Source organism: Hydra viridissima, unplaced genomic scaffold (assembly GCF_058129835.1).
Source record: "Hydra viridissima isolate aposymbiotic clone 2 unplaced genomic scaffold, HvirCarnegie_v1 scaffold_15, whole genome shotgun sequence".
In the NCBI taxonomy this organism is placed as follows: Eukaryota; Metazoa; Cnidaria; class Hydrozoa; order Anthoathecata; family Hydridae; genus Hydra; species Hydra viridissima.
The window spans coordinates 7,868,730-7,895,767 of NW_028324314.1; the positions used below are offsets into that span (position 1 = coordinate 7,868,730).

Consider the following 27,038-nt stretch of genomic DNA (forward strand, 5'->3'; position numbering starts at 1 on the left):
TATGTATGTATGTATGTATGTATGTATGTATGTATGTATGTATGTATGTATGTATGTATCATATCGTATCATATATACATCATCCAAAACTTCGCTATTGCTTGTTTATGAAAAAGTAACAGTGAAAAACATGTTCATAATGGCTATTCGAAAAATGACATTATTTTAGAAACATTATCTTGGTGTAAATGTTAGAAGCCCATGAAAAGCATTTCTTTTTTATTCTCTGGTTTGATTGGGATTTAGATACTGATCAATTTTTTTTGGTGTCTTTAACATGTGAGGCTTAAATCACCACTTTAATGTGATTTTAGCCTCGCATACGAGTATTTTTAAATTTTTTAAATTGGAAACGGTACCCTTTTCACAGTACTGATCATTTTTAGGAAAACTAATAAAGTATCAGTACAGATTGTATAACAACATAAGAACAAATTTTATAACTCAGCAAATACACACACGGGGTTTCTCAAATGAATTAAATAATCCGCATTTCCTGGTTTTATGTTTTCCCATCTCTTTATATTTGGTCATTTTTAAATGTAAATAAAAATTCTTGTTAAATAAAATTTCTAATAAACCTAATAAAAAAGAATTTAAAATTTTTCGTCCATGTTTATATTTTCTATGCAATCTTCAGCCTCTTTTCCAACTTTTTGACTATCCTTTGACTGATTTTTTCGATAGCTGAACTCAGCGATGCTGTAAAGTATTATGCTTACAACAAGAAGACCCATCAAGATATATATCTTTGTTGAAATGCACAAAATATTCCCATAGGCGAACGAAATAGTAAAGCCTAAGCCTTGAAACATGCGGTAAATCGAAAATGCTGCCTCTTGTGTTTTCGGAAAATATACTCCATAAATGGCTTAAATATCAAAAGTTCAAAACCACTGCAATTTGTTAACAAATTTTAGTTGTATAGTAATAAAAATTTGCAATAAACTCTCTTACCGTTGGTTTGAGACATCCAAATGGCACTTGTAAAACCACAGCACAAGGCACCGACATAGAAGATGAAAGAAGGGTATGCTTGAGTGTCCCAAACGAGAAACCAACTCATTAAACCAAGATATGCAAACATTCCTAATATCATCAGCGGATAAGTTCCGGTCCACCTAACGATTAAACCAATGGCCATCGAAATTACACATGCCATTGAACCAAAGCACATCATACTGTACCCCACCGCATCGATTCCAATCGAACAAGAAACAAATGCCTAAAAAGAATCTTTTTTTTTTTTTTAAAGCTCCAAAACCAGAAGATGAACTAAAAAATCTTTTTAATTATCAAAATTAGCTTAACCTTTGTATATTCACCATAAACAAACGCTTGCTCCATTCCACTAAATATAGAAATCGGAATGAGTAATAAAAACATTGGGTTCTTTAAGTGCGATATTGTTGAAAGGCACAGATTTAGCACAGATGTATCCTCTTTAGCTTCTTCTGATAATTGATCTAAGAAAATCATCACCGCCAAAACCCCCACCAAAGCAAAGCCAAGGAAGATGCTCATGAGTTTAATAATTATGTCTGGATGTATGGTCTCTATATTTGTAAAAGGAGTTCCTGACGGACAGTACTTAGCTCCGCAGCTGATATTTGTCTTGTTGCTAATATTTCCTTGAAGAACAGTAAAAGTCATTGCGTAAATAAATTTTACAGCTTAAAGTATATTTTTATGCAACGATATCAAAGTAGGTTTTGGACTTTCTTAACCAAAATTGAATTTTTTTTTGCGTGCTGGAAATCTGGTTTAGTATATGCTAAAATTTAAAATTTAATTTAAGCTATTAGCGTTGTTTACGAAAAACAAATGCTCTGTTATTTTTTAAAAAACGAGCGAAAAATTTGTACATGTATTTGAAATACTTTTAGAATTTACGAAAGTGAAATATCACCAATTCTCTTTCTTAAAACCTAAGAGTATTTCAAAAAAATGTACAAATTTTTTTTATCTCATTTCTTTCCACTAGAACGAATCGAAAATACCTGTAACAAGTATATAGATTTTTAAACAGCCAATCTCCTGAAGTAATCTGTAAGAGGTTTTTAAAGCATCTTTGTGAAGATTCAATAAACCGTCAGCATACGCAAATATGCATATATAGCATAATTTATATTTGTCGATGTCTGATGATGAAAAAGAAAACGTCTTATTACGTTTTCTGTTGATAAGACGTTGAAATAGGTCATAACGAAGTCTTAATAGACTCTGTTTAAAAATACCAGTTTAAAGGTACCTTATTTTCGCAAAAAGTGCTGACAGTATGAGATTAATTACACTTCATAAAGAATTTAGTTTAAAATTTAAAAACAAAAATATTCATTTTAGAAATACTCTCATAAACACAACAGATGACTTTATATTAATAGTTTAAAATCGTTTAATAATAGCTTGCGATTTAAGAGATGTTTTTTTTTTTTTGAGAGTAGAGTTCATTGTCTCAAGTTTTACATTTCTTTTCTTAGTCATAAGTGTGCTATTTTGAAGGTTAACCTAAAAGGTCATAGTGCAAGCCATCAGGTGATTTCATAGGGAATAACTCCTTTCATTTTTACAACAACTTTACAATCGATATTGGCTAAAAAAACTTCCCTACAGCACATTGACTAATGTTTACCCACTTATTTACAATAATAAAGAGCAGTAAAAAATCTGTCAAACAATTCTGAAAAAAATACGAAAAAAAAAGGTTTCAAAAATAATGAATTAAACAAACTCTACATTTAAATTATTTGTTGAGCTAATAAATCGAAAGCTAACTTTGAGTGAGAAATATTTTTAGGAGGAAAATTTATTATGTAAAAAGTTACAGAAATCATTATTTTGAAGTCCTTTCGTGAAGTATTAAAACTCGATACTTTTTAATAACCCGTCCGTTTCTATAGAAACAACCAGCACTGTTTTTGTTTGTATTGCTGTTATTATTGTTACTATTGTTATTATTAATATTATTGTTATCTTTGATGGGTGGATTTATAGTAATCATATAGATTTTTAGTTTAATCTCAACTTAATCCCTTTATCATTTAGATAACCTTAGATTTCAACATCCTTTTTTTACATCGAAAAGTTATTACATAATTATTTATTATGTAATGGTTTATTACAATAAGATTAAATTTTAGAAAAAAAAAAGTGTCATAGTTCAAAACCATTTTTTTTTAATTTTCTTTTTAAAGATATTCAATAGTTTAAAAAATCGCTACTCTGATAAAAATGATTTTGCAAAAAAGCATCATACCTTTTTGTATGTCTGAATTAGCATTCATAAGAACAGCTGAAGACACACCATTCCCCACAATCTGTGAGCATTGAAACACAACATAGAATATGCTAAAAAATTTTGAAACCAAAGGATCTTTTGGAAGATTCACTGTAGCAGCATAGCTCATTGCAATACTCGTAATGTAAGATGAATGACACGTCCACATTACAGTAGCGCTAATTCCTAATTTTATTAGAATAAACATATTTAATGATTAAGAATTTACATATGATAATATTAATTATATACTATATTTTATGCATTAAATAATTTATCTTACATTCTATGTTGTATAATATATATAACATATTAGGCATTATATAATATGTAGTTTATTATATGTTTCTTCAAATAAATTTTAATGTAAAAAATTTTAAATCAGAATACAAGAAATTTGAATTTTGAGCGTAAGAAATCTTAAAGTTAGAAAATTTAAATGAATTCAATTTTTTTTGTTAGATTTAAGCTATTGTGGTAGACGGGAACGCCTTAGGTACCTGCCAATAGGGTACACGGGCATGTCTTAGGTTACTACCAACTCTGGTCGATAAACATCACTCAAACTAAGCATACTAATGAAATAACTATTATTCTTTTTTAAAAGTAAAAAATTTTGTGCGATCAAAAGTATATTTTCGCGCTGTTGAAAAATGCAACAAAAATGTTGCTTAAGAGATTGGTTTCTTAAAAAAAATTACCCACAAAAAAATCTACAATAAATCTCAGTCAGTTCTTCTTCAAATTTTTTCTAACTCTCTTGTTTAATTTCATTTTTAAGAGAAAGAGTATACGTTTCGTCCGAATGACGAAAAGAAAAACGAACTTCGGTCAATCTCTAAGTCTTAAGAGTTTTAAAGAATCAACTTTTAAAAAGAAATTTTTTTTTCAAAGGTTTGACAGAAAAAGTCACTAAAACAGAAAAAATGGACAACGAATTAACTTTATAAAAAAAAAATTACATACCAAACAAAATTGATGCCGGTAAGATCGTACCCCAAATTGGTAGGAAGTTGGCAAGGGCATACAACGGGAAAGAGCACATACCAATCACCATTAAATTTTTAAGCTTAAATTTAGCCATCATTACGTTTGGTAAAAAGCTATAACATGCAATCGAACCAGCGTAAAGAGCAGTAAGCGAAGCGGAGCCAAGTGACGGGTCTTTGTGAAGACTAGTTTGAATGTTTTGAATCGGCATAAAAGCAGCATGTATAAAGAAGAAACCAAAGCTAAGCACAAGCAAGTTTTTGTATGTTCTTATTACTGTCATGCTTGTCATTGTGTTCCGGCTTTTATTTGTGTGCATAAAAGTTTGCGTAAATCACTTCGTGTGCATATAAATCAATTTATCATGAAGAAAAACGAATTTTCTTAAAATGAATAAAAATTCTTTTTTGTAATCTTGCCAACCAAAAGCAGATAGAGGAATAAAATTTCTTAGCATGTGAAGTTTATTAAAGAATAAACATTACGCTGCTCGTTTTACACTTAAAAAAATAAATAATCAAAAACAAAAACTTCGAATTCCTTCGCATACTTCTCCAAAAAATATTTATAAGGCGCGTTCATTAACCTAACACCAGTCTTTGTTTTTTCTTCTCTCGGTGAATTTTTTATACCATTAAAACTAAAATCAAAATCAGTTGTTAACAGTACACAGCAAACAAACTAGTGCGCTCGGAAAACATAGCACCCTTGAGTGTTGTTGTTTTTAAATGATTTCGGGTGTTGGACATCGGAATACAACATTTGATCAACTAAAGTTCATCCTTAATCCCAGGAACACGTTTAAAAAACTATTTCATTTCCACAAGAACAAAATTATTTACCTTATCAACAAGAAGCAAATAAGAGCAATAATTTTATTCTCGTTAAAAAAAATCGGGTGTTCTCTATCTATGGAGATGAAGAAAGAAGGGTTTTAATTTTGCAAAAATGTTTTTTTTTTTTTCTTTATATACTTTTTTTTTTTCTTTATATACTTTTAATCTAAAAAGTTAAGTTATTCAAACTTTTAACTTTCAAAAAACTGTGTTAATATTAATTTTTTTAACTTTCAAAGAACCATGTTAATATTAATATGGATTTTCAGAAGAACAGAAGACAAAAGGAAAACTACGTCAGAAATGTTTTTTGTTCGCTTGAATGAAACTTGTCGAAAAAAAATTTAATGTTTGTTAATGCTTTTAGGATCTGAGTTGCAAAGACTGTTTTTTAGTTTTTTGTTGTATAGTTAGTTGCAAAGACCGTTTTTAGTTGTATAGTTGTATAGTTAGTTCCAAAGACCGTTTTTTAGTTGTATAGTTGTATATATCGTCTATTGACAAGTGAAACTTATTAAGTGACACTGCAGCTAATTGCACTTAGTGAGTTTTACTTGTCAACCGACGATATGCAAGTTGTAAAACTGTTAAAGCAAACTTTTTAAGAGTTTTAAGATTGGGTAGTCACTGTGGCAGTCATATTAGGAAACAATGTGGTACTTCATCGCTGTTATACCCTGTTTTGTGTTTCTGTTTTTTATACTCCCATTTTGTTATCATACACTCCAAACTGAAAACAAACAAAAATTAACCTATATTTTCCTTTCAAAAAGATTCTTAACATTTTGTAACTATTTTAAAGGTTTTTTATTTTGCTAAAAAGTTAACACCTTTTTATCTCAGGAAATAATTCGTCATCAGAAGAAAAAAAAAAAAAAAAACAGCAAAAATGCCAAGAGAAAATCACAGTAATTTTATCAAGAAGAGCTTCTATCATGTTTTTACTCTCTTTTTGTTGAACACCCCCATTTACTGTTATTTTATAAATTTTCTCTTGTCTGTAACACGGGCGACTTCTTTTATTATTGTTCAATATTTAGGCGCGTGTTACGGAAGTAAAACCCAGTTTGCCTTTTACGGACGATAAAAACAGAGCCGGTATCTGTTTCCCTTTTTAAAAACCAAATAAATAAGTGATTAGAGACGGTGTTAAAACTACATAACTCTTAAACCTAAAAAAAAGAGAATGCTTTTAAAAAAATAGAAGCATATTTAACATACATTTAACACGAAGTTTTAACATCTTAGCATGCATTTGAATCTAAATCAAAAAAAATTATTTTTGGACATTTTAAAATGTAAATAAATTAAAGGTATGGCGTGTGTATTGCACAAATTTATCTGACAAAAACTTTCTTAGTAAAAAACTTATGGATTATGAGAATATAAAAGATAAAAAGGCAAAGACCAAAATATCAAAACATATGAAATCTAAACTTGTGTTGCAAAATTTAAGTTTTTCTGATCTTTTATTAGAGACAAGGGTGTTAATTATGTGTTAAATTGCGCATGTGTTGAATTGCATTTGAGAAACGATTTTTGTACTCATGAAACTTGCGGTTGAAAATTTAACTTGGATTCAGCTTTCAAATTTTAGCATCAAAGAAAATATTTCAAAATTGGTTACCTTAATTTTCTTCATTTTTAAAAAGTTTAACTTGTAAACCAAGAACCAAATTGGTTTGAAAATTCCACATATTGCCGCTGAATAACTGACTGTATCAAAAGAAAATTAAGTTCAACAGCATAGAAAAACTCTAACAACAAGCATCACAACACCATTAATTATTTGCTTGCTGTTACCTTACCAGGTTACCAGTTAGTTTTCTATTGTTTGAATAAAGTGAACAGATTTCAAACAAAGAAACTACACTAAAGTTTGGATTTGATAAGATAACCTTAGGTGACTGTGTACTAGCAGATGGAGGCTGATTGTATACAGATGGAGGGTTTCTTATTGAAGAAAAGCTAGCAGTTTAGACAACTGAACTTAGAATACCACTTGAATTTTTGCAAAAGGAGCGTAAAAGTTTGGTAAAAATTATACCAAGCAAATTTCTACATATTAAAAATATATTTAGCCGCCTAAATAAAAAAGCACATGCAACTTATTCATAATGTATGAACGGATTTTTATATTTGTAATGGCTACAACAACCCAGGTTACAGAAAAAATATGTACTTATTCTTCTTAATCTTCCAATAAAATCAGACTTCAATTAAAATAATATTAATTTTAACGTCAGCAGTCATAACTTCTGTACTTGATTTAAACAGGTTTATTCAGCTTTAGATTATTTATTAAAAGGCATTGTCATAAATATAACACATTACATATATATTATATAACAAGGATACAAAGAGTTTATTGGATATTGGAATGCTTTAAAACGATTCTGAGTGGTTGAAGAAAAGTTTTTGTTCATGGAAATTTTCCTCTAAAATGAAGCAAAGTGGGATTGAAGTGCGCAATGATTTTTACTTCATTGAAGACTTGATAACTCAATAATGACAGAGTGAACCTATATAAAATATTACTAGGTTTTTGCAAAGTTTCTATAAATTAGATATTCATGTTGTTTAAAGTTTTCTATACCATCATTTAAGAACTTTGTACTTTTGCTTTACATAATTGCGTGATGAGATTCTGCAAAATAACAAGTCCGGCCTTGATGCACATGCACAACTTTACATAGCCAGACAGACAAAACCTCTATGTTAAAACTTAATGAAGACTTTTGTCTAGCTTTTACGGCAGCATAATATGCAATTAGATCAAAATAGCTTACTAACTTTTTTTGTTTATGTTCAATAGATACATTAGCTACTAAGAAAAGCTTGTGCTGACCGTTTTTTTGCAACAGCTAACGCAATAGACAATGTCAGTAAAATTGCAAAAACTTGGAAATATTTCAGCTTATCCTTTTTAGAGAGCGAATTTAAATATATCGAGCGTTGTTATATTGGATGTTATTTTGTTATCAATATTATTGGTTGCTATTTTGATATCAATAACTTTGAAAGCGTAACAAAATCACTTGCCAACTCATTTGCATCATTATCCATATCATTACCTACAGCCAAATTATTTTACAGGTCACTGCTGCGTTTCTTCATGCTGCTGCAATTACTTAGCTGCAAAAATTGCTGTCTCACTTTTTTGTCAACAAAGAGTTTCATTGATATATTTGTCAGCTGCTTTGACAAATGTTGGACTTAGATTAAGGAAATGTCTTTGTCAAGATTGTAGGAGTTACATTGATTTCCAAGCACGATGAGAAAGTAACACCTTTTCCAGTCCAAAATTTCCTTTTAACTCGGTCTATGTTTTTAATCAGTATGAGTTTGAACGTTAAGAGATCTAGTATTTTTGCAATTTAGAAAAACTTTTGGTCGCTGAGTTTGACATTTTTGGTTGCTTTTGGTTGGCAATTCATGAATTAATTAAAGAAATCTTCATCCAGAAGTATTTTGTTATTTTTGTTTTCCTGCACGCTTAATTTGTTAGTTTACTTCGTTTTTGTTTCTCAGAACCATAAGTTCCACTCGTTACGGTAGCACATACTAACAACCAGGCTGCCTGTTAAGCATCCCCATAATAATGCCCCAAAGAGTTTAATTACTTTTAATAAAAAAATTAGTTTGAATTCAAACTTTTTATCAAGCATGATTCAACTTATTTATACAAGCATGATTTATACAGCATGATTTAACTACCCGCTGTCTCACCAGCATTTAATTTGACTTCCTTTTCTGATAACACCAACACTTTTCATCACTATGCGGTTACAAATTTTATACATTTTTGATCCCGGCTCTTGGATACATCAAGCATGAACCGCTAAGGGGGAAATCCTGGTTAAATCAAAGCTGTGCTTGTGGAAGCCTGTTGGTTCACATTCTCAAGTGAAGTGTCCCACATTTCCGAAATTTAAACAGATCATAATGCTTACATCAGCAAGATCTATTCGCCTTTGTTGTACTGATTGTTGCTGCAACCTTCGATGAAGATGTACTACCTTATTGTCTTCAGCCACCTGCTCAAATGTCATAGCTGTTTCAAAAATCGTAGGGTAAGATAAATTTTTAGTTTCCAATAGCAGACATTTTCTTACCACATCATTGAAATCCATTATAAAGTGATCCCTTAATTTTATCATTAAAATTCTTCAGTTGATCTTAAAAATTTTCCAAAACTCCTACACGCTATTGTTAGTTGATATTTTATTGTTGAGAATTTGAAGCGTCTAATTAGGGTATTGCTTTCTCATGTGAGCATGGTTGCCTTTATAAATATTTTACCATTTACGCAATACGCAAATCAAAATCAAAAGGTATCAGAAGAGTTTTTTCTTCAATTCTATTTACGTACATTTTCATAGTTTCTTATGTGCTTTATAAAGCATTTATCAGTATGGTATAACATAAAAAATTGCAAATATAAATTACAAACAAAGCATTTCTAAAAGTACAAATGTAAATATTTTGGAGTAATTAAAACAACACTTAGGTAAAAGAAAACAAAAACCAGTCAATAATAAGAATTTAAAAAACAACCATTATTAACAATTAAAAATCAGCCGATTAATAAAAACGTTTTTATTCTTGTAATGATGTAGTGATGAGAGGTAGTAAAGTTTGAGCAATAAACACCGACATCTAGTGGCTGCAGAATGTGTGATGAATGAGCTGGTAAGCAAATTAAAAAGATATTGGTTTCAATTCAAATAAGTAAGACCCGATTGGTGACATGTATCACATCCATCTACGACTAAAATAACAATGCCTATGATTGGTAACCATAATTAGATTTACTTAGTTAAATAACTAATTGATTAAAGTAAAGATTAAACTAATTACCTGGAGTTTTTTTTAATAACGGCAACATACACTCCAGTGAGCCACTTCACAAATTGCTTATCCTCCAACCATCCGAATGGAGATATGGCGTATACGGCATCTTTTGGACCACTTAAGGACCAAACTTTGTACAGAGGTTTTTTTGATTTAAAAAGCAAGACGATTACCAGTTAGTAATCGTCTTGCTTTTTAAATGAAAGTTCTACCACTGCCAGCGCAACTTGCTCTTCGATGTATGATTTATCTTTTTTCTTTAAGAGCAAGCTGTTTCGAGGTATATTTTATATTAGAGTAGATTTAATAATAAACATTTTAAAATTTATTTTAAAAAATTATAGAGATTGATCGGACACATGAGAATTAATAAATTCATAAAAGCCGTATTTAACAAGTGAGCGTTATATTATGTTATATTACCCCACAGTTCTCCGTTTTCTTTTTTAACTCATCACTTTTTTCCGTTTAATGGCAAAATTAATTTTGAGAAAAATTCTTGACCAGCGTAAAAAGTTCGATCAGTATACTTATTATAGGTATGTGTGCAAAATTTTTAAACTATTCAGCTATTTAATTATTTTACATCATTGTAAAGAGCTTTAAATCAGTATAACGATGGTGAAAATTTCATAAAAAACTAATGATCCTACTAAAAGTTATGCCCACTTAAGTGACAAAAATTCATTATAAGGAATGCTTAAGAAAACTGCAACCAACTTAAAAAATTAGCGTTCGGCTTACGGTGGTTTTATAATAGAACTTCATTGTTTAGTTTTTAGCGCATTACTTTGCCTCGGTTATATTTTTATTCAACTAATAACAGAATATGGTTTTTTTTGTGTGTTTTTGTGTGTAAATCATGTTTTGAATACTTTTAAAAAATCACCAATATTTTAAATAAAGTTTCATTTTTCTATAAAAACAATTTTTTAATGAATAAAAAAGTCAAATATACAAAAGGTTCATAAACTTAATTCCCCCCCCCCCCCAACCTCTCCAACAGAAGAATATTTGGTACCTTTACTGCGTGCAAAAATAGAATATGAGCGTGTGATTATTTTTTAATAAAATTTGGCAGGTACATAGAAAATAGATATATAAAATTGATTCAAAAGTTAGAAAAAAAACCCATCATCCCTTCAATGTCAATTCACTTCCAGAACAGGAATGAAGTTTTCAATAGCAATGAAATCACTAAAAACGTTAGTAACTGCAAAAAAAAAAACAGATTGCAATAAACTTAAAACACTCTACTTTTAAAATATTATCTAAGTCAATATAAAATTCTAAAAAAAAGACGAGAAAAATCCATCCTTACGATACCTACCTCGAGCACGCGGTGAAAAAATGGTCACAGATTTTAACTTTAAAATCGGTGCCGTAAATCGCAGATACGCACATACCTACTTATTAAGTTCAATGTAGGTATGTGTGCAAAATTTTTAAACTATTCAAATATTTTATAAATTATTATACATCTTTGTAAAGAGCTTTAAATCAGTATTACGATGGTGAAAATTTCATAAAAAACTAATGATTCTACTAAAAGTTATGCCCTTTTAAGTAACAAAAATTCATTATAAGGAATGCTTAAGAAAACTGCAACCAACCTAAAAAATTAGCGTTCGGCTTACGGTGGTTTTATAATTGAACTTCATTGTTTAGTTTATAGCGCATTACTTTGCCTCGGTTATATTTTTATTCAACTAATAACAGAATATGGTTTTTTTTGTGTGTGTTTGTGTGTAAATCACGTTTTGAATACTTTAAAAAATCACCATTATTTTAAATAAAGTTTCATTTTTCTAAAAAAAACAGTTTTTTAATGAATAAAAAAGTCAAATACACAAAATGCTCATAATTGTGAATCCCCCCCCCCCCCCAACCTCTACAACAGAAGAATATTTGGTACCTTTACTGCGTGCAAAAATAGAATATGAGCGTGTGATTATTTTTTAATGAAATTTGGCAGGTACATAGAAAATAGATATATAAAATTGATCCAAAAGTTAGAAAAAAAACCCATCACTCCTTCAATGTCAATTCACTTCCAGAACAGGAATGAAGTTTTCAATAGCGATGAAATCACTAAAAAAATTAGTAAGTGCAAAAAAAAAACAAATTACAGTAAACTTACAACACTCTACTTTTAAAATATTATCTAAGTCAATATAAAATTCTAAAAAAAAAACGAGAAAAATCCATTCATACGACACCTACCTCGAGCACGCGGTGAAAAAATGGTCACAGATTTTAACTTTAAAATCGGTGCCGTAAATCGCAGATACGCACGTACCTATTCAATGCTATCAAGTTTCATCTCCGAGATTTTCATGTCCATTTATCAAAAAAAAAGAAAAAAAAATCATTACAAATTCGAAAACTTAACAATTAATCAAAAAAATTTTTTTTTTTTTTAAATTAAAATTTGTTATCTTATTCATAAAAATAATCTCTACAACGTGTTCAAAAAATATTTGCAAAATATTTATTTAATAATTAAGAGCAAAGGAGTAAATATTGTCATAACTATTTCATTTTACCTTGCTTTTTTTTAAGCAAAAAAAAAAAATGAATAAGTTTCAGAACTTTGTAGAATGCACTTTATTTAATTTTTAGCTGGTTATCTTTATGATACTTGAAATATTTGTTTAAAATCATGTTGTAATTTGTTGCACTTAGATTGCAGCAAATTATATTAGTATATAGTTTTCCTTAAATTTTTAAATTAGAAGTTAATTAGTGTAGATAAACTTACCTATATAATATTATTAAATAACATTTTACAGTTGCATTATTAAACTGTTAAGTTTTTACAGTCAGGTTACCCTAGAAGTAAATTTTTACAACATTAAGTTGTTCTAATAGTTGTTCTAATCATAAATTGTTTTTATTGAGGGGTATGTAATCGTTTTAAAAAATCATTTTTAAAGTCTTTGTTTAAATGAAAAATACTTCTTTATTTTGTGAGCTGAAATGAAAAAGACCAAAATGCCTTTCTTAAATTTTGTTCTGAAATCTTTTAGAATATTAAAACACCTCACAAACTTACACTTTTTAATTCTCTTAATCTTTTCAGCTATCAGCAGATATTTTTAACAATTTGGTTTGATCATTATTTTGAGTGAAACTTATCAAATACTGTAGTTATTTAACTACTTTTATTAAACTATCATTTTTTTATTTTTTTTATGAAAAGGTACTAAGATAAATGTTTGCTGAAGTGATTGGCACTTTTTTATTTCCACCTTTAATTTACATTTTTTCCCTTTGCATCAAACATCTCATTCTTTGCTGGAGGCATACTCAAGGAACATTTATTAGAAATGTTTATCTGCTAAGAAATAAAGAACTATGCGAGGAACTTATTGAAATTGGAAAATTAAGTTGGGATGTCTTTTGTTTCATGATTGGTGCAATTAGATATGTTGTTACAAAGAGCTTTGAAGGCATTCAAGAAGTTTTAATTCAGAAAGGATCATTTGCTGGTTATCGAAGTAAGCATATTAAGCATTCTAAAAACTAAATATTCATTTTATTCTTTATATCAATTTAAAAATTTAAATTTTATTTTCATCTTTCTATGAAATTTTGAAATTAATTATTTCAGATAGAGCAGGTCATTAACAGTGACCCTAGCTCTCATTTCAATCTCAAATCTTTAAGGAAAATAGCATCCTCATCTTTAAAGGTGTGCCCAGATGAGTCAGTAGGAATCATAGAAGTGGGAATAAAGGAGAGCTCTCACTTCAGAAGTTGTTAATAACAGATGGACAACAAGAATTGTTACATGAAAGAAGGGTGAGTGTTATTAAACAGTGATTGTTACTGATTATCAGGTCAATAGATATCAATAATTTCTAGTTAACTTTATTGATCTGATATTCATTAACAACCAAGCAATTTAGGGTATTATCTAACGATTACTGATTACAAAAGATCAGCAATGAATTATATATGCTTACCTAGGACCTTAATAAAATTTTGCTACTTGGTGAAAAAGAAGTACTTCCATTGTTGTGTTTTTAGTCATGTTTATTTATATCATTAAAACAAGTCTTCAAAAAAAACTTGATTAAGTGATTAACTAGACCTACTCATTACTTACTCCTGTTGATGATCTGAAGTAAAAATAACCATCAGCAAACATGATTAACCTCTGTTCCTAAACATCAAACATTCAGGTAAATTGATTTCTGCTCATAACTGAATGTTGAAGTTCTTATAATGTGACTGAAAAAAACTTTATTTAAAATGAGGCTTAAACATAATTGTGTCTCAACACAACTGGTTAACTACATGATTTACATCTGATCTACATGATCAGCATTTGTAAGAGTCTTCTAAGGATTTTATGAAAGGAATTAGAATGTTGCAGAGTAAATAATTAGAAGGGCAACTTCTTATTTTGGATTTCAAGAGAAAGAAAGAATGATTTTTTTTCTGAAAGCATCCTTGTTTTGGTTTTTTAGAAACTTAGTCTAAGTTACTTAAATAGTGGTAAATAATTTTCAAACAGAATTTACAGAAGCCTAGTAAAAGCTTCTATTAATGTTTTTAAACAAAATATTTAAAAATTGATATTTCCAATATTTCTCACCAGTTAGAATGCAAAATAAACAACTTCAGATTCAGTATTGCAATTTTTACTGGGTTCATCAACCATATCAAAGTCTGAAGATGCATTGTATGGCAGTGATAATGGCTCTGGAGCAGAAAATTTTTACCCAGATGTAGGTGGCATACATTCTTTTCCAAAAGTTGTACCTTTTGAGTTGTTGAAAAGTTATCAGTATTTTTGAGGGCTGAATTGTGCACAGTAAAAACTATTTTTGCAGCTCTTTTGGTTGTTAATCTGTGGCAGTCAGAGGAATGCATGAAGAAATGGTGACTAAAAGATCTCTCAACTTAAGTGAAGCTTCAAATGCCTTTCCACCAATTTATTGGACTTGCACAGTGCATATTCTAATTTGTTTATCTAACTATCAAAAGCTAAAAAAATTTCAAACATCTCATCAGGGGAGTCTGATGAGAAACAGTAAGTAATAACTTCACTACTCTACATCAGCTATCATAGAATTTTTTATTAAGAACGGTCTAAACAGCACACACAAGTGACCCAAATATGGTCTGTTATATTTTTGTCCTGAAAATGTATATTCCTGGTCTGAACTTGGTCTACATCCAGGCTGGTTCAGTACAATCAGTGAGCTGGTGTAATACTTTTATTGTTTATTCCAGACTGTTTTTTATGTCTTTCTCAACCTAGAGTTGAGAAAGAAAAAAAGCTCATTTTTTGTCTTTCTCATCCATAGGTATACCACAGAATATGTACTCAGATTGAATGACTATACTTGTTCATCATTTTAAATTGATCATTAAGTTGTTGGTGTTAAAACTGTACATTTTATTATAGCAAGTATTTTAACAATGAACAAGTGTTTTAATGCACTAGGCCAGCCAATTCTGTATAGAATTTTTATATTTTTTTAGTTTTGTTTTTCACACCCAATCATTTGATGACAGTATGACATGACAGAAAAAATTACAGGTCAATCAAATAACAGAAAAGGTTCCTCAAGATTTTACTCATGATCCAGTGCAACTAATGGTAAAATAATGTATATTTGCTTTTAACCAAATAGTGATAAATGAGTTAAAAGCAAATTTATTCACTCCAAACTTGGATGACTATAAAGATGATTATTAAATGAAAATCCATTACCATCAAATTATGAACCTTAGCCAATATATTTTAAAACACGCTAAATGCTCCCAAAACATCAACTATTTCAGCCTGTTTCCAAGTACAACACTGGATAGAACAACTCCATATCAGACTATGATGATTGATACTCAGGCTTTTGTAGCAGTTGAAGCTGATGTTATGCAGTTATCTATGTTGTTCTTATCTTTGATGGATGCTTGTAAGTTCAATGGAATGCCTGCAGCAGCCACTCAAGAAATTTTTATTTGGACTGAAAGTGTTATAGCTTGTTCAAAAATGGCCAGGAGTATAAGAAAATGTCATGAATTTGTTTTGATATACCAGCGATTCTCACTGTCAAAATCTCTTTTCTTAGCTTGCCATTGCCATTTTTTTAGATTTTTTTAAAATGAAATATAAAGTATATGATTAACATATGCCATGATATTTTTTGTTTAAGTGATCATAGAGAAAGAAACATTGGTTTTATTACTTATCACAAAATTTGTGCAGCTGTTGTTTTTTTTTTTTATATATATATATATAATATATCTTTAAAAAGACCAGAGATTGAGCTATTTGCTAAACTTAATGGGTGCCTATATACAGTTTTAAGTTTGATCAAGCAGATTTCATTGACAGTGGTATCTTGTCAGGGTATTGTAATATACAACTTTCAGTAACACTTTTCCAAATTTTAAGGTTAAGAAAATTACAAAGAGTTAGCTAGGCTTGCATGACAAATCTTAGATGACAAAGAGAACGGTTCTGATGAATTTATACAATTTTGTTTACCGTAAGGCTTCCTGACAGCTGGAATCCTGAGATTAAGATATGACATGAACTATCATCTTTAGTATCAGAATGTGGAACATAGAAAGATTCAGTTTTTCAAGACCATAAGTGAATAACCATGAGGCTCCTAAGCAATTTTATTCTGAATGACTGATTTTTTATAACTTTTTACATAATTTTAGCATATATATATATATATATATATATATATATATATATATATATATATATATATATATATATATATATATATATATATACATATGTATATGTATATAGACACACACATTATCATGACCTTTTAACTTTTTATTGAATGATTAGTAAAAGGTTAAATTTCCTTTGTCATGAATCAATGAAAATTTCCTCAAAGATAAAGAAAATGGGTTTATATTCTGCTTTTATTTTTTTTAAATGTCATACACAACACTACATTTCTAAAATGGTATATAAATAATAGTTGTGAACAGTATAAGTATGTCTTTCTGCATCCTTCTAGAAATTTCTGAACCTCTTGGAACTTTAGGGAGTTTTATGGAATGCTTTGGATATTTTTATAAATATCTGGAACTTTCTAGCACTCTCTGGAGTCTAGAAGTTTATGGAAATTAGAAAGATTAAAAGCTGTCTGATAGAGCAACGCTAATAATAATCATTATTGTTTTTCAGAAATATATCTAGTTATTATCTTCATTCATATTGTTATAAAAGAAAACTGCTTCCACTACTGATAGAAATAAGATGATTGGGGCGCAGAATCTTGTAAGATTTTATAAGTGACATAGGAAAAGAAGGACTGTTTCACTTGAAGAAAAATCATTTGAAAATAATATCAGGAACTCAAAATCAAAATTGTTGCTCACTATCTGTTCCTGAGGGAATCCATCTAAGCTAGATGCGAATGCATAAAGTAAATTGAGAAAGAATTAACAAGCTTACGGCAAAAGAAATTAAATTTTCCAACCAAAAAAGCAAGAACCATTTGTTGACAGTTATCTCAAGATGGGATTGATGCTCAGACACCTTCACAATCTGGCATATTCAGATCCACTATTAAAGAAGCTGATAAACTTAAATGAAGAGAACATTACATTTTGAAAACTGATCACTGCATTTTACTAGTAAACATATTAATCACCAAGGATATCAAGTGTTAAAGAATGAACAACAAGAAGTTAGTTAAAGAATGAACAGAGAAAAAAGCAGATACTGTTGTCAAAGGCATAACAGCCATTCGATGAATACAATTTGTGGAAGAGTATAAAGATGATTATAGAAGACATTACAAATGTGAACTCTGGAAGAAGGAATGGGTTCATTACTCAGTTACAAAGACTTTTTTTTTTAAAAGAACAAGAAAGAACCACATTCATTGGTTGTCAATACCATGCCCTAGACAAATTTCTTCACATAGTAATGGATGAAGAACTTGGAAGAAACAACACCTCACCAAACATTGAATATCCTCTTATTCCAGAACTTGTAAAGAACTACAAACAGTTCAGGATGTATTTCAAGAATGGTAAAGAAGTTATTACTGAAACAGCATGATGGTGTCATGACATGAAGTTTCTATTTCATTTCACTTGTGTTTTTCAGTTTTTTGAAAAATCTGGAGTATTTCCTAAAGTAAAATTTTAGAAAATACCCATCTTAAGCAATGAAATATGGAATTTCCGAGCAAATGATGAAACACCCAGAAAAAATCAGCCAATCAAGTGTCTTTAAGAACTTTTCAACATCTGTAAAAAGAAAGAGAACCTTCATCTTAGATTTATTTTGTCTAACAAAACACAATATTATATTCTCTGCTTTAGTTGGACTAAATACTTCACATTCTTTTTCATTTTATACAGTAGTTTTTTCTTCTTATAGAAATGATATTTAAGTTTGTAATCTTATACTTATTTGTAATTTAATGTGTTACAGTGTAACAATAAACTGTTAAGTACTTAAAAACTAAACAAGTACTTTCCATTTACATATTAGGGTAGGTCGAATTTACCATTTTTTTTTCATTATCAAATTAAGTAATGTTGTAGTTACTGTAACTAGGGTATAACAACAACTCCACCAAATTTCAGAAATACTGTATTAAAAATGGCTTGCAGATTTGCATTTAAAGTTTTCAATTATGCCCTAAATTTGTAAGTTTCTAAATTATTTGGAATTTCAATCTTTGAAAATTTAAATTCCAAACAAGTATCTCGTTTCAAAATATCTCGTTTTGAATATATAACACAACCAATAAAAATGTTTGTTAAGTTACAGCAGCCAATCAAATTTATCGCATCTGGCAATTGTTAAATGAATAAACAGATAAATATAAAATAGTAAACAAAAACTTCAACAAGAATTACAAATATTATAAACTATAAAAAAATGCCGAAAATTATTGTTACACCTATAACACGAAAAACAAGTGGAAAGAAGTAAGGTGGTGGTCCATGTGAATTATTAATGATGGAGTCAAGTACTTACAGACAGGTTATTCAATACTACTACTATCTTATTCATGTAAAGCCAACTATCATAGAAGTTACTGAGCAAATTATAAATGATTTAAAATCAATTTGGGCCGCAGTGAATCCTAATCTACCTGTAATAACTGACAAATCAATTGCTAGAAAGGTAAAGGATCTTCTCATTCTAGTGAAAAACATTAATCGCAAGCATGGTAGAGCAAGTACCAAACGAAATCTTGATGTCTTGATGCAAATTTGGAAAAGCTTTTTGATATTTCTGCTTGTTCTTGCTCATTGAATATGCTATCTTGCAGTGATAGAAAAGTATCATGCAATAAAGCAAATTGCTCAGAAGAACATATTTTATGTATTTGCTCTCAAAACACAAAAGTACCTCTTGAAGATAGAGTTTATATTCGAGATCAGAGGCAGAAGACTGGTCCAAAAGGAGCTTATCAACTTTCTTCAGTTGATAAGGTAGCTTTCAAAAGAAACAAGAGGATTGGTAATGAGCGACAATAACTATCTCAAAGGGTAGTTGATAAAGCAGAATCTCTCATACAACAAACAATGTCATCTGAAGAAGCTAGCTGTTCAACTGAAACTGAGGTAAACTTATTGTGACTTTATTGATATATTTAAAGTTCACGCAAATTTTGTATGCTGCAATTTCTTTTAGGAAGAAGCTGAATAGCAACCAATAAAGAAATTTCCTGGAGACTACAACTTAATTAAACTTCCCAGGTTTGCTATGGAATTATTCAGAAATGAGTGTTCGTCAAACTTAGGTGCAGCTCTTGCAAATACTTTACTATATGACATTAAACATATTTTGAGAAAAGATGTTGATATCAATCACATGTTGATTGACAAGTGCAAGTTAGATAGGGATAAAGCACAAGTAAAGATAGTTAGTGAAGGTAAGATCTAGAGAAAAAAAATCAGTTAGTTTGCCTTGGTGTGGATAGCAAACTTGATCAGACCACTCGAACTTCTTGCATAATAAACTCACCTGAAGGGGAATTCCTCAAAAAATCTATTGAACCTGAAGATCACCTCACATTCACTTATGAAGATGGAAAATCTACTGGAACCTATTTGAGTCACCAGGAACCTTTAGTGGCCTTCTTGGTAAAAGATGTGCTGAAAATATTCAGGATTCACATCAAGTTTTGTTTGAACCTGTCACAAACCCTATAGTTGATGGGTATATTCCAAAAGAAGTATGAAAGACCTTAGTAGTGATCAAAGACTTTTATTTGAGTATTGCAAAGGAGTAGGGTCTAGTAAAGTTGGTGATAAATGGGCTGCTTATAAAATTGGTCCACTTAACCATGCAAGGTGGTTAACTCTAGCTATTCGCATTCTCTGTTTATATACAAGAGACAATCAACCAAACCAGTCTTTAAAAAAACAAGTCTACTTTATTGTTCAAGTTTATGCTCCAGCATGGTTTGAAATAAGGACATCATCCAAGCTGCACAACTCTCCTCGTCTTCTTTTTTCTGCTATCATTCGACTAAATATTCTCCCATTTAATGATGTGAAACATATTGTGAAGCAGAACATCAAAAATAATGCATTCTGCCCAAGACCTGAAAACATTCTCTATACCATGATTAAAGATGATGATTACTAGATCTGAAATCATGGTTTTCAATCAATACTGAATCTTAAACAAAGATATCTTTTTAAGTTATTTAATTGATTTAATAACAAACAAAAAAAAATTCTTATCATTCTTTTAAACACAATCATAATTCAGTATTGATCACAATTTTATATTTACAGAATGAACTTTACCAGTTTTCAAAATGAGTTTTAAAAAATTCCTGTAATAAATTCTGTTAAGCCAGATATTCCGGACTTCCCATCTCACTCCCTAAGTATAGAGCAAACTGTTAAACTAGTATCGGAAGCATCCCATTACGTTTACTGGCTTGAAAATCGACACAGCTGCATCTTGACAAAGTTGCTTAGCAGAAAGATGCGTCAAGCTTATATGTCAAAAGGATATTATTCCCATTCATATGATGATATTTTGAATAAATTCAAAAAGTTAATAAATTAGATAAACAACTTTTTATAAGTTTAGAATAATAAATTATAAAAAAGATGTTTAGAAAACTTTTTAACATATTCTCACAATTGAAAATTTTAATTTCCGATTATCGCGCTTTTTAAAGCGTTTTTCGCACTAATTCGAAAAACGCTATAAAAAGCGCGATAATCGGAATATCACAATAATCTTTAAAATTAAATCCGCAAACCATTTTTCATCAAAAATCACTGAAATTTTTTGAGGTATCTCATTTCAACATTACACAATGGGCCAGGGTAAAATCGACCTACCCTAATACATATATATATATATATATATATATATATATATATATATATATATATATATATATATATATATATATATATATATATACTTTCTTTTTATAAAGTCATTCCTGTAAAAATTGATGGAACAGAATTTACAACTGTTGTTGGAATAAAGGATGAGAGAGCAATTAAACTTGCAGGTATCTTACTCAGATTTTATTAAAAGGTTTGTGCATTTTGAAAACATACTAAAATTGATAGTTTACAAAATATTCATATTACAAAATGTCAAAGTTAAAAAAAAAAATTACAACATTTTTCATGATTAAAAATGTCAAACAAAGAATGTTACAACTTTTTCATTTCTGTTCAATAAAAACGCCTTAAAACATTAGTGTCAAAGTTTTCAGGTTTCTACTTCTTTCCCAATTGAAGCAATCTGCTAATATACTGCAGAATTGTGTTTCCACTTTTTTGAATGATAGAAATACTTGTTTTTGCAAAACTAGCTTCTGGTTAAGCTGAAATGTCCTTTCAACCAAAATTTTATACTTTTTGATAGTAAAGTACTTAGGCGGTTTTGTAAGGTTTTTTATTTGTTTGTCGCTAGTGACAGAATTATTTTGATTCAGAGAATAGTCTTTGCCTATTGCAAAATAAAAACAATTCTCAAGTTGTCTTTAATGTTTTAAAAAATAAATAGTGTATGGAATATTAGCAACATTCTTATTCATTTTGAATGCATTTGAGATAAACTGTTTTCTTATTATTACAGCCAATAAGTTTATAATTAACAATATTAACTAGTTTAACAATGAATTTTTTCTTTTTTTTTTTGTGAAATTGTAATTTTTGTTTTTATTTTTTTCCCACTAAAAAAGGAAATCAGCTCTTAAAAGCTGCTTAGCAAATATTGTGTACATAAAAAATGAGCAGAGTATAATATAAAACAATCAAGTTGCTTGTCTTACATAAAAAGAGGCAACTTATGTAATGCTTTGAAGTTTTTTTTTCTCTGTGTTTGTGAATAGACTTAGCATCCAAGTGCCCTGGAAACAATTGGAATAATCTGAAATACTGTTAGTAAATTACCAGCAACAAAATACCAAGACTGAATAATAATTTTGATATAATCAAAAAAATGTATTTTTCACTTCTTTATTTATCAAATATTTTTGTTGTCAAATATTTTTGTATAATCTTCTTTGTATTGCTTTTAAATTCAAGTATGTCAAGTGTATAACTGATCTATTTTTGTAGATTCTTTTAGAATTTAATGAATATTAAAAACTTAACTTATATTTGAAAGAGAGAAAGAAGTTTGAAATGTATAAATGTGTTATTGCTTCAACAAATAAATAGTAAACTACTTAACATTTGTAATAATAAACTAGGTTGGTTTAAGAAAAATAGTAAAAGTTTTTAAAACTCTGGTTCTTTTAGAATGCATATGCAATTCGAAGATAGATTTAATGCGCTCTCAACTTATACCTCGTGGCTTAATCAATCAAGGTAGTTGGTGTTATATCAATGCCACACTACAAGCTCTTCTTGCAATTTCACCAATGTCTAGTTTTTACAAGTCCCTCAAAGAATTTCTGAATACAAATGTAAATGATACATCAACTCCTTTGACTGATAGCATGTAAGAACTTCTTTGTAGAGATTTGAGTTTGTTTATTAATAATATAGGGAGTATTGATAAACATATCAATGATTTTTATGTTAAGACTAAACAGAAATTAGTTTCTTGGAAAAAATTAGGATATTTGAATTTAATTAGTCTCTGTTACTAATTACAAAATCTATGACCACTATGATATCTTTTTGATAACTCTACAAAATTGTATCTGTATTATTCAGGTTGTACTCATGGCCCGCATTTCTCTCGGCGGCCATGGTTGTACTCATGCAATTTGTTTTCTATCTAAATATTACAAACTGTATGCATTAAGTTGAAGCAAGAATAGAGTTCAATATATTTATTGTGTCATAGCTCATTTGTTAAACTGTATTGGGCCTGTAAAAATAGTTCAGATCCCTAGAAATTCAATTTGAATAACATGATTACAAAGTTGTAAGATTTTATTGAGTATTATAAAACGAATGAATAAATCTTCAATTGTTATTTTTTAGATTTATTTGTTATTCTTTCTCATTTAAAGTACACAATTAAAAGGTGTTAAATTACACTAAAATGGTGTGCAGCAGCATGAAATCACCAGAAACCCTTTTAATTTACACTACTTAAGTTTTATGAGAAAATTAAAACATTCTAAACCTTCAAAGTAAACATAATAGTTCTTATTTTCAACGTTAGGGACATACTCTGGTCAATTTTTAGAATTAATGAATAAAATAAATTTAAAAAACTGTAATCAAAGTCAATTTCTTACAAAAAATGGGCATGTTTTACAATTAAGCTGATAATTTATCATATTTTTGTATGTTTATATTGGTTTATAGATACATAACCTGCATGGTTTTAATAATGACTTGTTTCCTAATCTACTAGAAGGTTCTTAATAATCCCAAATGAACTGGTGCACTGACTATTTTTTCTTTTATAGACTATTACTATAATGTATCATTACTAAACAAGTATGGATTTCTTCATAGTTAATCTTGTAAAATATGGTAAAAAATCAAGTGGGGTGTTTTTAATATTCTGCTAATTTGATTTGCAATTCTTTTTGAGGCAAATTTACTGCTGTATATAAAAGAGAATTTCTTTGTTCTTTTTATAAAATTTATTTCTTGTTTGCTACATTTGCTTAATAGAAAATAGTTTAAAGTAGTTTTATCAGCAGAATTGTGATAACTACAGTTATGTACCCTTGTGTAGATAATTAACAGTGCATAGATTTAGCATTATTTGTGATGACATGTAATTGGTTAAATAAAAATTGCTTAAAACTTTGCTAACAAAGACTTAAGTATTTTTGTTTTTTATTTGAAGACTTCCCAATTGATTTAGGATTGCTTTGTTCAATGAATTTGAGTGCATGAATCAAAGTGTTATGTCAGAAAAGCAAAGTGAGGAATTGAGAACTGGTCCTTCATTTGAGCCAAAATGTATTTACAATCTCTTAACTGCAATGAAAATAGCTTTATTTAAAAAGGTTATATATTTGTATTGTTTGAGTTATTTTAGGCTACACTCAAGATTGTTTCCAAATACTTTGTTCATAAAAATGAGATAGAGACAAAAAAATTTTTTTTTAATTTTTGAGTTTCCTAATGAAATTCTTGTTGTTTTTATCATTACAATATTTTATTCAGGGTCGTCAAGAAGATGCTGAAGAGTTTCTTTCATATTTATTGAATGGCATTCATGATGAGTTAGCTGCATTAAGTAAACTGCTGTTGAAAAAAATAAAAATTTATGATAGTTCTTGGTTTCATGTTGGTCCCCCAAAAAAAGAACTAGCTGACAGAAAGGTTTAAAATGCATATTAACTGCCATGTGCTTTTCTAAATAAAAATAAAATATTTTTAATGGCTTTTTTTTAACAATATATATATTTTTTTATTTTCTGATGTAAGTAAATAATCAGCTAAAGCTTAAAAGCTTGAAAACTTTTTTTATAGATAATACCAGATAGTTCCATAATAAAGCAGATCTTTGGCGGTATGATTCGATCATCTGTTGAGCAAAATGGAGTAAAAGAATCAACAACTTTGCAGCCTTTCTTTACTTTACAACTAGATATTCAAGTATTTTAAAATCTTTTTTTTTTTCAACAGAAATTTACACATTTTTTAAATAAATAATTGGAAGATAATTGTTTGATATCACCACTTGGAAGAAAAGCAGTATTTTAATGAAAATGCTTTTAGATACACAGAATTGTGATATTTAAATTTGCTTAAGTTTATTGTTGTCTGGTTAATTAAGTTAAGCTTAGTAAATTGATATGTTGTTTTTAAAGAATTAAAAAGATATCACCATGTATTTTAGAATATACAAAAAATGTAGTTTTATTTTTTTTATTAATTATTAATGTTTAAGGGAGAGAATATTTGGTCATTGGGAAATGCACTTGAAGCATATTTTGTTAAAGAAAATCTTCAAGGTTTTACATGTTCAAAAACAAATGCTGAGGTTTTTTTCTAATTTTTGAAGAATTGCTTTTGATTATGTTTTTGATTGCATATTTTGTTGTTATATAGTTTTGATTTGTTTAGTTATTTCAATAAACATTTCACAAATGTAGGTGGAAGCTTCACGTGAATTGTCAATTGAAGAGCTTCCATTAGTTTTTATCTTCCATTTGAAATATTTTGTCTATGATCGAACAGGCGGAAGTCAAAAATTATATAAACCTATTGATATACCTGTTAATCTTAAAATACCCAAAGGTAAAGATTAAGTTGATATCAGAATTTATCATAAAAAGGTTTTTTCACACTTATATTATTATTATGTTTTTTTTTTTTCGTTTTTTTTTTCCAGATTTTTTATCACCCTCACTGAAAGATTCTTCATATGGTTTTAAGTATAGACTTAAAGCAGGTAAGTTTTTTGTATGTGGTTATGTTTTACCAATCATTACTACTGAAGCAATATTTTAAATATCATAAAAGTTTTTTATAAACCATCAAAATTTTTCTACATTATCTTTTGGATCACGCAAACAATGAAAGCAGCTATTTTTTAAAGTAAACAAATATTGTTTTTTTGCCACGAAGTTCAACTTTTTTAATACAATAAGATATATTATTGTAATGCAGTATGCTGTAATACCGTGTAATACCAAATAAGTCAAGAATTTGAGCCATTCAAAATGGGCCACAAAAGTAATCCAGGCTAAATATACTAAATCAAGTTATATCTGTTGCTAACAAAATTTTATTTTGCTTTATAAGTTTAAAAAATATTTTTAGTTAATGTAGTACTAGAATTATTTTAAAAAATTACGTAATCAAAAACTCCCTGTATATCCTATTCTTTTTCTTTTTTCTTTTTCTTTTTTCTTTTTCTTTTTTCTTTTTCTTTTTTCTTTTTCTTTTTTTTTTTTTTTTTCTTCTTTTTTTTTTTTTTCTTTAGTTTTATAAAAGAACTCAGTTAAAAAACTACTTGTAGTTTTGATACATCTCTTTTTGTATTTATGCAGTTATAACTTCTAGAAGTCTTGAAAAAATATATCCACAAAGTTCTTAAGATTTTCTTTGAAAGCTTCAATTCATGCTACTAACCCTAATCCTAACCCTGTCCCTATAAATCCATTCCTCAGTGCGAAAAAGTGAAAGCTCTTTGTCACAATTCTAAAATGTTCCTGGAATCCAAGAAATTAGCACATCTCAGGAAGACCTTAGAAGATATTTAAAAAATCGTGAAAATCTAAGAATATTTATAAATTTTTGCAAATGTGCTTACAGACATGGAATGATTCAAATTTTTTCTGTATTAATTTATTTGCTGTTTTAGTTATTTATCATCATGGCGAGCATGCAATAGGTGGTCATTACACTACAACGGTACATCACAGCAGTCAGTTTGGTTGGGTCAACTTTGACAATGATATGATAAAAACACTTAGTGTTTCTGAAGTTTTGCGTAGACAGCAAGGCAGTGTTCCCTACTTACTATTTTATGAAAAGCAATAAATAAAACATTTTGAAAGTGTTTTGAAAACGCACATAGAAAACAAAAGTGCTTCTTGTTGTAACACATTAACTTAAAATACTAATTTACTATCAGTCAGAATACTGTTGTTTTTTTTTTGTTTTTTTTTTTAATATTCTGCATAAAAAAAAATAAAAGCTTTTTTTTTATA

General features: G+C 28.8%; 2 protein-coding genes and 1 pseudogene across 10 annotated transcripts; 2 read left to right on the forward strand and 1 right to left on the reverse strand.

Moving 5' to 3' along the window:
• Positions 1 to 492: 492 nt before the first annotated feature.
• On the reverse strand, positions 493 to 5,066 carry LOC145193467 (N-acetylglucosamine transporter UNC93A-like). Its single transcript, XM_090073356.1, has 5 exons — positions 4,244 to 5,066; positions 3,257 to 3,463; positions 1,312 to 1,631; positions 958 to 1,225; positions 493 to 871 (listed from the first exon to the last, which is right to left on the reverse strand). Exons 1-5 carry the CDS (start codon positions 4,584 to 4,586, stop codon positions 597 to 599), a joined length of 1,413 nt encoding a protein of 470 aa, XP_089929482.1. The 5' UTR covers positions 4,587 to 5,066; the 3' UTR covers positions 493 to 596.
• Positions 5,067 to 13,135: 8,069 nt separating this feature from the next.
• LOC145193292 (ubiquitin carboxyl-terminal hydrolase 10-A-like) lies at positions 13,136 to 26,968 on the forward strand. Of its 9 annotated transcripts, none has more exons than XM_090073117.1 (11): positions 13,157 to 13,457; positions 13,571 to 13,761; positions 21,381 to 21,458; positions 22,702 to 22,903; positions 24,236 to 24,380; positions 24,541 to 24,699; positions 24,850 to 24,975; positions 25,271 to 25,363; positions 25,476 to 25,620; positions 25,715 to 25,774; positions 26,690 to 26,968. In XM_090073117.1, exons 4-11 carry the CDS (start codon positions 22,731 to 22,733, stop codon positions 26,866 to 26,868), a joined length of 1,080 nt encoding a protein of 359 aa, XP_089929243.1. In that variant the 5' UTR covers positions 13,157 to 13,457; positions 13,571 to 13,761; positions 21,381 to 21,458; positions 22,702 to 22,730; the 3' UTR covers positions 26,869 to 26,968. The 9 variants fall into 9 exon arrangements, with proteins under 9 accessions (XP_089929239.1, XP_089929240.1, XP_089929243.1 ...); XM_090073115.1 differs by having other exon boundaries at positions 13,627 to 13,761; XM_090073116.1 differs by having other exon boundaries at positions 13,652 to 13,761.
• On the forward strand, positions 18,845 to 19,551 carry LOC149878468 (uncharacterized; annotated as a pseudogene).
• Positions 26,969 to 27,038: the final 70 nt, after the last annotated feature.

Bases quoted from the DNA above. Each gene is read 5' to 3' on its own strand.
- LOC145193467 (XM_090073356.1), bottom strand. From the start codon at position 4,586: ATGCACACAAATAAAAGCCGGAACACAATGACAAGCATGACAGTAATA. The intron at 1,632-3,256 runs GTATGATGCTTT...CTGTTCTTCAAG, and splicing joins TAATTCAGACATACAAAAAG to GAAATATTAGCAACAAGACA. The intron at 1,226-1,311 runs GTTAAGCTAATT...GATTCTTTTTAG, and splicing joins TTTATGGTGAATATACAAAG to GCATTTGTTTCTTGTTCGAT.
- LOC145193292 (XM_090073113.1), top strand. From the start codon at position 13,172: ATGTTTGCTGAAGTGATTGGCACTTTTTTATTTCCACCTTTAATTTAC. The intron at 25,364-25,475 runs GTTTTTTTCTAA...TCACAAATGTAG, and splicing joins GTTCAAAAACAAATGCTGAG to GTGGAAGCTTCACGTGAATT. The intron at 25,775-26,689 runs GTAAGTTTTTTG...TTGCTGTTTTAG, and splicing joins TAAGTATAGACTTAAAGCAG to TTATTTATCATCATGGCGAG.